This window comes from Pygocentrus nattereri, chromosome 12 (genome assembly GCF_015220715.1).
Source record: "Pygocentrus nattereri isolate fPygNat1 chromosome 12, fPygNat1.pri, whole genome shotgun sequence".
NCBI lineage: Eukaryota > Metazoa > Chordata > Actinopteri > Characiformes > Serrasalmidae > Pygocentrus > Pygocentrus nattereri.
Window position 1 is genome coordinate 9,275,751 of NC_051222.1, and position 13,676 is coordinate 9,289,426.

Genomic DNA, 13,676 nt, shown 5'->3' on the forward strand with positions numbered 1-13,676 from the left:
TCCTCACCCTTAATTCTGGAAGACCCAATCTTGTTACTGACCTGTTGTCAATCAACCACCAGGTGTTTTTTTTTTTTTTATTAGCATTAAACAACTTTACTAGCCTTTTGTTGCTCCGCTTCCCAACTTTTTTGGATTATGTTGTTGGCATTAAATTAAGAATGGGCATATTTTTTTCAGAAAACAATACAATTTCTCAGTTTCAACATTTGATATGTTGCCTTTGTACCATTGTCAATGAAATATAGAGTTTTAATGATTTGCACATCATTGCATTTTGCTTTTTTGGAAATGGGGTTGTACTTGATGTCTGTTTTTAGTGTAAATTAAACAAATGAAGGGTACTCTCTGTCCTATACATAGTACTGTAATCTGTAATGAAAAATAGAAGCATTTTGACTAGTGGTCTCAGGCATTCACTCACTGTTTTAGCTGAGGCTAAGGCTAACAGTTGCTGTGTGTGTGTGTGTGTGTGTGTGTGTGTGCGCGTAGGCCAAAAATGAGAGGAACTACCACATCTTTTATGAGATGTTGGCTGGACTCCCCATTCATCAGAGACGAGCCTTCTACCTACAAGAAGCTGAAACCTATTACTATCTGAACCAGGTAAGCTACACTAACATCTTGCTCTGTTCTGCAGCTTATTGTTAATCAAAGCTAGAATTAGATATTTTTGCAAGATTGTTTAGAACTAAATGTATATACACTCACCACTTTATTAGGTACACCTTGCTAATAAAAGGTCGGACCCCCTTTTGCCTTCAGAACTGCCTTAATTCTTCATGGCCTACTTTCAGCAAGGTGTTGGAAACGTTCCTCAGAGGTTTTGGTTGGTTATTTGAGTTCCTGTTGCCTTTCTATCATCTGGAACCAGTCTGCCCATTCTCCTCTGACCTCTCACATCAACAAGGCATTTTCATCCACACAGCTGACCGCTCACTGGATATTTCCTATTTTTCGGACCATTCGACACCAACAACCACCCCACTTTCAAAATCACTTAAAACCCCTTTCTTCCCCGTTCTGATGCTCGGTCTGCACTTCAGCAAGTTGTCTTGACCACCTCTACACACCTACATGCATTGAGTTGAGGCCATGTGATTGGCTGATTAGCTATTTGTGTTAAGCAAGTGAACCTAATAAAGTGGCCGGTCAGTGTATATACCTTTATTTTGAGGGGTCCACTGTTCTGTACGTGTTCGGTAAATGCTGAACATCTTGTATGTTGCTCAAGATTGACCTAAATAGGTCTTAAAAGCAGACTTTAACCCCACTAAGCCTTGGCTAATAATTTATTTACATGGGACAGCCATGCATGGCATATGTTGTTATTTTCAGGAGACCTTAACCTACTCAGATTTCTCATCATTTAAAATATAAATGCAAGGAGAATTTTGATATCTTCATGAATTTTGGATTTGTTTGATCAAAAATGTACGTAGTAATATGTTGAATTCTAAAGGGGAGTTGAAATTGAACACGTTTGTTGTCTAACATGTTTGCCCTTAGCGTTCAGCTACACAGTGAAAATGTGTAAAAATTTAACGGTTGTGCTCTAAACCGCACAGACAAGTTGTTTAAGTGGGTTGAGGTTTCGGTGGCATATTTACACGGTGACTATTGACTTCTAGTGTTTGTTAGCAACATTAGCTCCAGTGCTACACTAATGAAGAAAAACATAGACATGTCTTGACTAACCAACTCAGACCCATTCTATTAAATTGAATGTGACAAATTCAATAATATATATTCAATGTCTTTATTTATAGATTTAATATAACCCTAAATATAACTTTAAATCCTAAACCTATAGTATGTTTATCATTTGAACATAAGGAGATAATCTATAAGGGACTTTCAAAAGAAAGGGTGACAGGAATTCTGAAAATTCTACGTGTGCATATACCCAACATGTACCCAGACTACATGTTCAACGGTTTTTTCCCTTTGTATGTGAAACAGATTGATGTTGCAATGGAGAATGATGATTGTGATTAAAATGCTGATACGAGTGTGTGCCCTGTAGGTTAATTAAGTGCCTAAAATTCTGCAGAATCAAATCAGAAACATTGTTTTCATCGCATTTAATGTTTCCTTACTTCATCTCCCAATCAGGGTGGAAACTGTCAGATTGTGGGGAAGGATGACGGGGAGGATTTCTGGCGGTTACAGAGTGCCATGGAAATTCTGTGCTTCAGCCCGGAAGACCAGAGCAGTGTCTTCAGAGTACTGTCGTCCATACTGCACCTGGGCAACGTCTTCTTCCATAGACTCGAGGTATTACACGTACATAACCAGACTGCCAAATGAAATTCACAAACGAAGCTTGTATGTTTGAATGAAAACCCAGCCTGACTATTCAGAAACTGTATTGAGTGTCTGTCTCTCTTTCTCAGACTGAGGTGCAGGAGACAGCGGGGGTAGTGAGTGCTCAGGAGATCCGTGTTGTGGCCGAACTGCTTCAGATTTCTCCCGAGGGTCTGCAGAAAGCCATCACCTTCAAAGTCATGGTATGGTTTATGTACTGTTGGGCTAATCAAATGCCTTAAAAGAAAAGGATAAAATAACCCGTATTGTTTTAGACATCTGACCTACAAAACGACAACTGTACAAGTTAGTCATCTTTTTTTTTCCCTGTTTTTAGAATTATGACTTCATCAAGCTACATTTACTCACCACTGTAACATTAGCTGACTTGGAAGAGTTGTTTTTGCTTCATTTTTACACTCTCAAGAGAAAATGTTCATTTGCTTGACTCTACACATGATTCTGAGAGACTGTAGGCATTTATATGATTTATGACTTTGTAAAGAGCTTGGCATCTCCAAAGCTACAATGCTATTAGCATGTATGAACCAGCATGTGTGCTATCATGCTCATATTTTTACACTCTCAAAGCAAACTGAACATTTGCTTTGAGAGTGTGTGTGTATAAGTAGAATTCATCCTGAAGTCTAATAGACAAGTTTCTATGATAATAACTGTATAATGTTACTGCCCTGATAGATTCTTACATATACATTTCTCAGGTGCCTACAACTTTAGCATAGTATTGTATTTCCAAACTTCATGCTTTTTTTGAATACTGGATTAAGTAAACTAATATTAAGATGAATTTGGAAAGCTATAAATATATAAATGATTCTGCAGCTTTCATCCAGATGGGTTCCAGTAACTAAGCTTAATCTCCCAGGCCTGGCGTTGTGGAACCCTTTGTAACTCAATCAGGGATTGCTCACAGGCCTGAGAAATGTTGGCACTCAGGACTCTTATCATTATATCAAACCAAGACATTCGAGGATTAAGAAAGTCTAACTTCATTAAAGTCTGATTATACATATAAGAAGCTTAGTAGGTCCATTATGTCATTATGAGCCCTTCATTAGATCCTTCGAGGAGCATTAAGCTAATTGAGAACAATGACTCATGACTGTAGAAGTGAGTACATTCACTTGGCATCCTTTTCACTAGAGAAGAAGTAGAAATATCTAAATGGATGGAAATGTGTGTTCGTTTACAAGTTATTATACATCGGTCAGGCGTAACTTTATGACCACCCCCTTGTTTCTCCGCTCATTGTCCATTTTATCAGCTCCACTTACTGTATAGCTGCACTTTGTAGTTCGACAGTTACAGACTGTAGTCCATCTGTTTCTCTGATACTTTGTTACCCACTTTTACCCTGTTCTTCAGTGGTCAGGACCCCCATGGACCCTCACAGAGCAGGTACTATTTGGGTGGTGTTTAAAACCTCCAGCAGCTCTGTTGTGTCTGATCCACTTGTACCAGAGCAACACACACTACCATCAGTGTTACTGCAGCGCTGATCCAACACCCAAATAGTACCTGCTCTGTGAGGGTCCATGGGGGTCCTGACTACTGAAGAACAGGGTAAACGGGGACTAACAAAGTGTCAGAGAAACAGGACTAAGTAAGTGAATCTGATAAAATGGACAATGCGAAACAAGGAGGCGGTCAGAACGTTATGCCTGATCAAAGTTCCTTCATAGCAGCTGTTGCTGGGTTCGGAAAGGATGTTGACAAAAATCTCATTTAAAATAATGAGATACTGTATCACACAACTTGGCTTGTGTCAAAACATGTCAGTTTAGTGCACTGTATGTTTATTATTACATCTGTTTGTGTCTCTCCATTGCCATCACTGTTATTGATATAGCTTGAAGCAACACATTCACATGTCTTCTGTTTTTGCTGCAATGACTGTATTGATAGCAAGTACAGTAGGGAAAATATTGTTGCCAAATCCCTCATATTATATTTCACCCATATTATGAAAATGGGCGGATGCTGGAAACTAAGCTGCAAAAATGGCCTGTTTTAAGCTGTTTTGGTGAAAACCAGCACATTTACAGAGATTCACTTAATCCACCTACGGCAGTTTAGCTCCACCCATTCACATGGAACAGCAGTCAGTCCAATCAGAGGGCATTTACATACATCAGTCTTTAAGACCGAACAGCCTGTTTAATTCTAAGAGATAAAGAAATTTATGACTGTTTTTGGTGCATAAACCCTACAAATGCTATAAGTGGACTATTGTTATAGTCACTTATATGCTATAAGTGTACAAATTGTTAACTTAGCTAGCTAGCATCATTAAAGCAGCCAAATCTGGTGACTTTTCTGCTTAGTTATTTAGCCCCCCAGTTGGATAGTTGTTCCCAATAATTTGAATACTCAAATATTTGTTTGTGTAGTTGGTATTTGGTTCTCTTCACAAATTTTGTCTTTGTTTAAGCCACAAAAATTGGAAATACATTTCATCAGCACAGGCCTTCTGATTGAACAGTTGTTAATAGCCTACATGGAAAATGTAAAAGAAAAAATTAGAGCTGCTTTATTTGAACGCATCATAAATTCATGCCAGGCATCCACGTCACCATGCCTCAGAACAACCTGCATCCCCCTCCCATCACACTACCACCACCATGTTTCACTGTCACTATGATGTTCTTATTATGGAACGCTGTGTTAGTTTTACACCAGATGTAATAGGACTGGTCTTGGAACAAGTTCCACTTATGTGTCATCAGTCCACACATTATTCCAGAAGACTTGAGGATTATCATGGTGTCTTTTGGCAAATATGAGACAAGCATTTATGCTTTTCTTGGTAAGCAGTGGTTTTCCTCTTGCAGCTCTCCCATGGAAACAGTTTTTCTCTTTCTAATGGTGAGGTCCTGAACACTGTCTTTATCTGAGGGGAGCGAGGCCTACAGCTCGTTAGATGTTCCACTGGGTTCTTTTGTGAATTCTTTATGAGTTCTCAATCTGCTCTAAGAGGAGTTCTGGTAGGCTGGCCACATCTGGGAAGATTCACCACTGTTCTACGCTTTCTCCATTTGTAGATAATGGCTTTCACTGTGGTTCACTGGAGTCCCAAAATACCAGAAATGGTTTTGTAGTCCTTTCCAGGCAGTCATATTTCAATAACACATTTTCATAATTTCTTTTGATAAATCCATAGTGTGAGACCTTTTAGCCTCATTGCTGAAAAGGTTCAGCAAGTCTAGCAGTAAGCATGCTGGGTGTATCTAGCTTAAATAACTCTACAGTAAATTTTCGAGTAAATTTGGCCAATTTGTTGATTGTGTGGCATTTTTTTTACAGAGAACCAAGATAACCTTTTCTTTCAATAAATACAACCCCAATTCCAATGAAGTTGGGACGTTGTGTAAAACATAAATAAAAACAGAATACGATGATTTGCAAATCCTTTTCAACCTATATTCAATTGAATACACTACAAAGACGAGATATTTAATGTTCAAATGGATAAACTTTATTGTTTTTTGAAAATATTCACTCATTTTAAATTTGATGTCTGCAACACGTTCCATTGAAGTTGGGACAGGGGCAACAAAAGACTGGGAAAGTTGAGGAATGCTCAAAAAACACCTGTTTGGAACATTCCACATGTGAATGTTAATTAGAAACAGATGAGCGTCATGATTGGGTATAAAGGGAGCATCCCTGAAAGGATCAGTCATTCACAAGCAATTCACCACTTTGTGAACAACTGCGTGAGCAAATAGTCCAACAGTTTAAGAACAACGTTTCTCAACGTGCAACTGCAAGGAATTTAGGGATTTCATCATCTACAGTCCATAATATCATCAAAAGATTCAGAGAATCTGGAGAAATCTCTGCAAGTAAGCGGCAAGGCAGAAAACCAACACTGAATGCCCGTGACCATCAACCCCTCAGGCGGCACTGCATTAAAAACCAACATCATTCTGTAATGGAACGAGTCGAGATTTCAAATTGTTTTTGGAAATCATGGACGTCGTTTCCTCCAGGCCAAAGAGGAAGAGGACTGTCTGGATTGTTATCAGCGCAAAGTTCAAAAGCCAGCATCTCTGATGGTGTGGGGGTGTGCCCATGGCAGGGGTAACTTGCACATCTGTGAAGGCACCATTAATGCTGAAAGGTACATACAGGTTTTGGAGCAACATTGAAAATGTGTGGCGCATTATGAAGCACAAAATACGACAACGGAGCCCTCGGACTGCTGAGCAACTGAAGTTGTACCTCAAACAAGAATGGGAAAGAATTCCACCTACAAAGCTTCAACAATCAGTGTCCTCAGTTCCCAAACGCTTATTGAGTGTTGATAAAAGGAAAGGTGATGTAATCTCCCTGTATATCTAACAGTGGGATGCCCACATGCATGTGTCACGCTGACCATCTTGCTCATTTAATAAATAAAGCTTGGCTATCCAGAGACTACAGGTTTTAGGTTTACACCTCTATCAGTTTAAATCAACTGTCACCTAAACCTGTATCAGTTCCACATGCTCTGTGTGTGTGCATGGCTGATATGTAATCCAGGCCAATCCCCAACGCCTGGGTTTGGGTTGCCTTCTTAAGATGTAAATAAAAAATGCCACCCTTGATTCTTACCAACCTCTTGTTCTAGTTTTTAATTGTATTTCTATAACATAATTTGAAAAATCTTTATATTTTCCAAGATTTGCTCATTTTTTCTGCTTTGTGTTACTGACTCTGAAATCGATTGATTTAAATGCCTGCTGATCTTTTGGTCTTGATATATTCGTACACAGGAGGCGATGAAAGAGAAAATATACACTCCTCTGACCGTAGAGAGTGCTGTGGAAGCCAGGTTAGCGCATATATTCACCACCCACTTCTACCACTCACTGGTCACTGAATGAGCTCCACCTACCTTATAGGTCCACTATATAGGTGTACAATTATAGACTGTGCCACAGTTGCTACAGTTCATTATTTCCTTCTACCTCATTCGTCATTGGTCGCTTTCTGACCACAGGACAGCTGTTGATGTCATTTGAGTGATAGATTGCTCTCAGCAGAGCAGTGGCACTAACATAGTAGTGATAGTTATAGTGATGGCTGGTCATAATATTGGATGGGAGACCTAAACAAATAATAACAGCTGTCAATAGATAATTCACTGTGCCTTCACATTTGAGAGATTTTTCCCATCTAATGGCAATGAAACAAATAAATGAGCCGACTTGCAAGCTGATGGCTTCAGTGTCTAAATGTTGACATGTGGTATTATCTTATATACCTATAGAAAGCTAACAGAACAGTAATGTCATATGTGAAATTGCTCTTTTAATCAGAATGTGACAAGATATAAGTTCAAATCATTGCTGAAGAACTCTGTAAAATGGCCAGTTACAAAGTAAAAAAAATATTAAGTTTAAACTGTCATCTATAGCACAACCATAAGCTTGGTTGCTTACATAATGCTGCAAATCCCATAGAGGCACTAATAGAAAATAGCCTTATTGCAGTGGTGGAATACAAATAAATATTTGCTTCTTGTAGTTAAAAGTTTCTACATTGCTCACATTTTGACTCTCAGTTTAAGCAAAATTACATCCAATGTTTTATAATGGATTTGAGCATGTCTTGATGTCTTGGCCAGTCAGTTTGTAAAACCTGACCCCAACGAGTTCCGACTTGAAGGTGTGGAAAGGCAAATCTGGCCATTGCAGATTTATTACCCCTAGTGGATAACAGACTTATTGTGCAGGTCACTACATTTAATCAGTTAAATCGTGTTATTGTATTGATATTATATGTATTAATTAATATATTTGAGTCCAACAGCTTTTTAAATAGAATTTCTCAGCTTCACAGTGCAGTACACAGTACATTTGCCCAGCACTAAATCAGACCCATCTTAGCCAGATTGCATATTACAACTTATTGGTAGCACTATTGTTGTCGATCCCCACAGAAGCTTAAAATAATCAGGCATTTTTAACAGCAAGTAAATCAATGTGGATACCAAAAAAAAAACATTTTTATTATGATGCCTTTTTTGAATGGGGGGCTGCTTAGCCCTGCTAACACATTCATACCAACCATCAGCTGTTGCTGGGGTTTTACTCTGTCCACTACCAAAGGGCTAGAGGATGGCTAACACCAGTTATGAATGGAAAAAGAAGGGCTACAGTCCCTAAGTGTGCACCAGCCGGGTGGAGCTGTGAGGTAGGGAGCTCCAATAGAGTTCCAAGTAGACAGTGAGTGTCATCACTCTACACTCAAAACAAAATACGGCCACGCAAAGATACACATCCACGAGGCACCACCACCACTATTGATTTGACCTAATGCATTAATAATGAGTAGCTGTATTAGTTAATGGCTTTTTATTGACCTTTTTGTTGTCTCCTGTCATAGAGATGCTGTTGCCAAGATCCTCTATTCCTTGCTCTTTTGTTGGCTAACGGAGCGAATCAATGGTCGTGTTTACCCCAGGAATGAGGCCCTGTCCATATCCATATTGGATATATATGGGTTTGAGGTACATGAGCACATACAGTCACATGCAAACTCACACTGTCATACAGAGATATACAGTCGTATGCAAACATTTGGACACATTAAAGGGTCTAAGTGAAAATAAGTTAACACCTCCTGTACATAGAACACAGTTTTAATTTAATTTAATTTTTCTCCAAATTGTAGTGCACAATTAATATAGTTTAATCTTATTTAGTTTTTTAGTTTTAAACAAAACATTTTTGACATAATTTGAAAGTGCCTGTTGTTCTGTACATTATATGTAAATTTCATGATAATTGGACCAAAAGAAACAGCCCAAAATGACTTGGAAAGACATTTGGTTCCATTGACTTGCATTAAAACTAAAGTAGGTTTTTTCCTTCTCCTGTAAAGTTCCCATTTTGGAGATACAAGGTTTTGTTCTGACAGCAGTGATATATAAAAATAAAATATGAAAAGTGCCATAACTTTGCACAGGCCACATTTTGTTCTTTTCCCCCTAATATGTTAAATATAGCAAATCAATGGTTATTGAGCATTAGAATGTGCAGGAGTGTGTTCTCTTATTAACTTACATTATTAACTTAATTTCACTCAATAAAAAATCAATAAAATATGTCTTTTGACCAGGGGAGCCTAAACCCAGCTCGCATTCAGCACTTTTTACAAACAACTCTATGTTTGTATTTTTCAGGAGTTAACATTTAACAGCTTTGAGCAGCTTTGCATCAACTACGCCAACGAGACTCTCCAGTACTTCTTCACAAAAATCATCCTAAAGCAGGAACAGGTGAGGCCACCTGCTCTTGCAACGGTTTAATGTAAATGTTAATGCCTAAAACTGCCTTGTCGTGTCTAACACCATTTACGATGCTACTTAAAGGAGTGTTTCGGTGTTTTTCAACCTAATGTTGCATGTGTGTTGCATCAAGTCAAGTCAAGAGTCAAGAGGCTTTTATTGTTATTCCGTCTATGTGCAAGTACACAGTTTAGTGAAATTACATTTCTCCAGGAACAACATGGTGCAACAAGGAATAAAAAGTACAGGTGCAGGGTCTGGCAATAATTTTAGTGTGTTTTACAAAAGCTTGCTTATGAAACAAGCCAGTTGTAAGCTACAGATGTTCATGCATAAATGTTTGAATTATGTGACTATATAATGTAAAATCAAAAGCGTTACAGCCGTTACACGTTACCCCCTTGGAATCCAGGCTGTTTATATACCAAGGCTTATTATTCAGTAACTACAGGGACTTCAGTGCAAACTGGTTGAGCGAGTCCTCGGTTATAGAAGTGTGAAGTAAATCTCTGGCCTGCAAGAATATCTTAGCAAAGCTGTGCTCAAGTTTTATCCAATGGTCATACATTGAAACAACCATGGAAAAAGTCAGTTTTGCTCACTTTTGCTTTTGACCTCTTTCTGCGGGCCCTCTAGTGGCCATTCTGCAAGCTCTTAGCTCTAGTCCTTCAATTTGGGCCATAAATGTCAAAGGTTCAGTAAAAAAACACCTCTATGATAATGCAAATTTATGCTAGCATGCCTATATGATTCTAGACATTTTTTAACACTAAGCTAACAGCCATACACATGGACTTTTTGTCTCTCCTAGATTAAAGAAGTCTTTAAAGCTCCTGATATTTAAAATATTAAATATCAAATATAAATATTATATATTAAATACAAAATATTAAATTAAAATATTTCATGTTTTAAATGAAGCTTGCAGTAGAAATGTTAGCATATGTTTTACCTTGTAGCAGTTTCATAATGACTTTTTCACTGTTATTTTCCACTTCTAAAAAGCCACTGATTAGGCTGCCACTCATATTCAGAGTCAGTGACACATCTAGAACGTCCAGAAGACCTAGAGTGACCTTTTTTGATCCCACCTGAAAAACGTGGTTCATTGATTCCTCTGTCAGTTCGTGGTTACGCTGATAGTTAATCTAGCATGTTAGGACTTCTCTTCAGCTCCTGAAGCCCTGAGCAATAGGAGAGCTTGCTTAGCTATATTTACCTATAAATAAACAATTTCTGACTGGCCAGTTTTCTGCTCTGCATTTGAGGTTGTGGTTGCAGTGTTTAATTATGAGTAATAAATTAAAAAACTGAATAAAAATGAACTAAAATGAAAAATTATAGACATGCAGAAATCATTAGGCCTTCTCTGGAGGCCTGAAGTGTTCCCTTCTGATCAGATTAACTTGGACAGATTAACACTGCTGAGCTTGTATGTGTAAAGTATTTTGACTCTGTATTGGGCTGCTGGCGAGCAACGAGGGGCAAAACGAGAGGAGAACAAAATGACATTTAAACATGATAAAGCCACATCTGTAAATGCTGCAACTCCTTATTCACCTATAAACATACAAACTCAGTTCACTTATGGTTTTGTGAATCATGAACATTTCCATCAAACTATATTCCACCAACGTTATTGAAGAATAAATATGCATATTTTTGCTCAGGGACCTCAAACAGGCAGCAAAGGCGTTTTATGGCCACTGTGAAAAGAGGTTAAGTACACTCAAAAAATGATTTATGGCCATTAAGCAAATAATTTGCATAAAACATATTTAAAAAACATAAAAATATATTTTATTTATTCATAACTTGTATAAGATCTTTTATATTTTTCCACTAAATCTTATTAGGAGCCAGCGTGCATGTGCAATAGTAATAGGAAACACATCTTCAACAAGGAAATTGCTTCATTAACTTAATTTGTGTTTTTATGTTTATGACCATAAATTAATGTTTTATTTTGTTTATTTTGAGAGATACTCTAAAAATAACCAAGCTAGCTAGCATCCTTGCTAGGTCTGCTGTCATTGTAACAGGTACAAAAGGTAGATTAAAGAAACAATGGCAGTGATTTATTGTGAAGCTGTATGTAAAGACGAATTCAATTAATATTCAAATCAACAGTTCATGATTTTTCTTACTGTAGGTGACCTCAGTGACTGATAGTATTAGCTAGCTAACTGGCATGATGGTCAGCATGAGACTTTAAAGTTTATATGTGTCTTGTATTGTAACTCAGCAAGTAGGAGCGAGGAGGCGGACGCATGTGCTGAGTTATTATTTATATATTTATTTATTTCGGGCAAATCCAGGGTCAGGGTCCGAACAGTCCAGGGTCATACAAGCAACACGGAGATATCGCGGGACAGACATGATGAACAGAAACACAGAACCTCAAACAAGAATGAAACAGCACGTCAAACACAATCAAACAGTACATCCAACCAAGAAGATCCAAACATCTAAACACCATCTAAACAGTACAAACAGAGCAGTAAATAACAAAGACCAACACAGACCAAGGCAAACACAGGGCTTAAATACACAAGGGCTAACAAGGGATCACAAGACACAGGTGGGAACAATCAGGGGCGGAGTCACGAAACAAGGGGCTGGACTAAAAACCAAAACAGAAACAAATGGGCTAAACCAAAACACAACAGAACACATGGACAGGACTGGGAGGGGCCAATCGTGACAATAGTTTGGACTAAAATAAATGTTTGTGAATTTACCATTTAATACATTTACATAGTCTAAGTAATTGATATGAGTACAGAAGGTACTATTAACTCTTTAGAAATACATAAATGTTAAGTAAAAGAATTGCCTAAATCCTACAAGCACTTCTAATTTAAACGTTATTTAATTTATTCAGGTTTATTGAACATGATGGAGAAACAAATTATAATACAATTTTTTTACATTGGATTTATGTATTTATTGAAAATTGACATTAATTAAAATGCATAAGTTTTCATTTGTGGGCTTGTATCTATGAGTGTATATATCACAATCAAATGGCCACAAAATTTCCCTCTAAAAGAACAAATTATATAAATTTAAGCCTTAATTAACATATAGCTTTTCTGCAGAATTGACAAAAATGTGTTTTTTCCACAAAGTTCAGCAATTGCCTATTGGCTTATGTTATGAGTGAGTTCTTAGTTGCTTTGTAAGGACAGGAGAAGGTTTAAAAAGTATTATCTGTGGAAATCAGACAAACAAGTACCCTTTTTTATTATTTAAACCTTAAAAACGGGTCCCAGTTGTGTCCCAGTTGGAAATGACGGTGTCTCTTAAATGTGCTCCCTCACATTCACTCACTGTATGCTCATATACACTCTGCTTGTATAGGAAGAGTATGTACGAGAGCAGATCGGATGGAGGGAATTGTCTTTCACCGACAACCAGGCATGTATAGACCTCATTGCTGCGAAGCCTCACGGGATATTCCGCATTCTCGACGACCAGAGTAACTTTCCTCAGGTAATATCTTTACCCTCTTTACCACTGAACTAAATCATCTGTAGGCCTGGATGTGTATTTAAGTATATTTAAGTATCCGTAAAATGTTTGTTACGTTGCAAGAGTGAATCACATGTCTGTGGTTGATGTACACTGTCTATTGAATGTTTATGGACACAGTGTTTTCTTTGTCAATTTGTGGCAGCTTAATATATTAAAAAACAATCAGATTTGTTTTGAGAAAAAACTAAATGAAACAGTAAATGTTTAAACAGTTAATCTAAAAAAACAAATAGCTTCAGTCATATGAAAAAAAAAAGTCAAAATCCACTTGTTGCTAATTTTGTAATTTTGGGAAAATACAATGACTGAATTTATTGCTTAAAAAAAAATAAAGCAAAATGTGACCTGTGCAAAAATTGTACAGTATGTTTAGCCTTTTTAAATGGGATCACAGTGGTTCCAAAATGTACTTCATCTTATTCTTCATAACTTTCATATTTCATAAGCTACATTCAGAAGGTGGGCGTCATATGAGGCTGTAACTGTCTTCTTTTCAGTCAAATAGGTGGTGATGTCATTTTAAACCCTTATAATA

At 37.5% G+C, this 13,676-nt stretch overlaps 1 protein-coding gene across 1 annotated transcript in view; it reads left to right on the plus strand.

Moving 5' to 3' along the window:
* myo15ab (myosin XVAb) overlaps positions 1–13,676 on the plus strand; it is a 106,367-nt gene that overhangs the window by 15,801 nt on the left and 76,890 nt on the right. Inside the window, exons 14-20 of the mRNA XM_037543776.1 lie at positions 493–606; positions 2,116–2,277; positions 2,397–2,510; positions 7,086–7,144; positions 8,701–8,824; positions 9,500–9,595; positions 12,968–13,099. Of these exons, the coding sequence (XP_037399673.1) occupies positions 493–606; positions 2,116–2,277; positions 2,397–2,510; positions 7,086–7,144; positions 8,701–8,824; positions 9,500–9,595; positions 12,968–13,099 (801 nt within the window). The remainder of the gene's footprint in view (positions 1–492; positions 607–2,115; positions 2,278–2,396; positions 2,511–7,085; positions 7,145–8,700; positions 8,825–9,499; positions 9,596–12,967; positions 13,100–13,676) is intronic.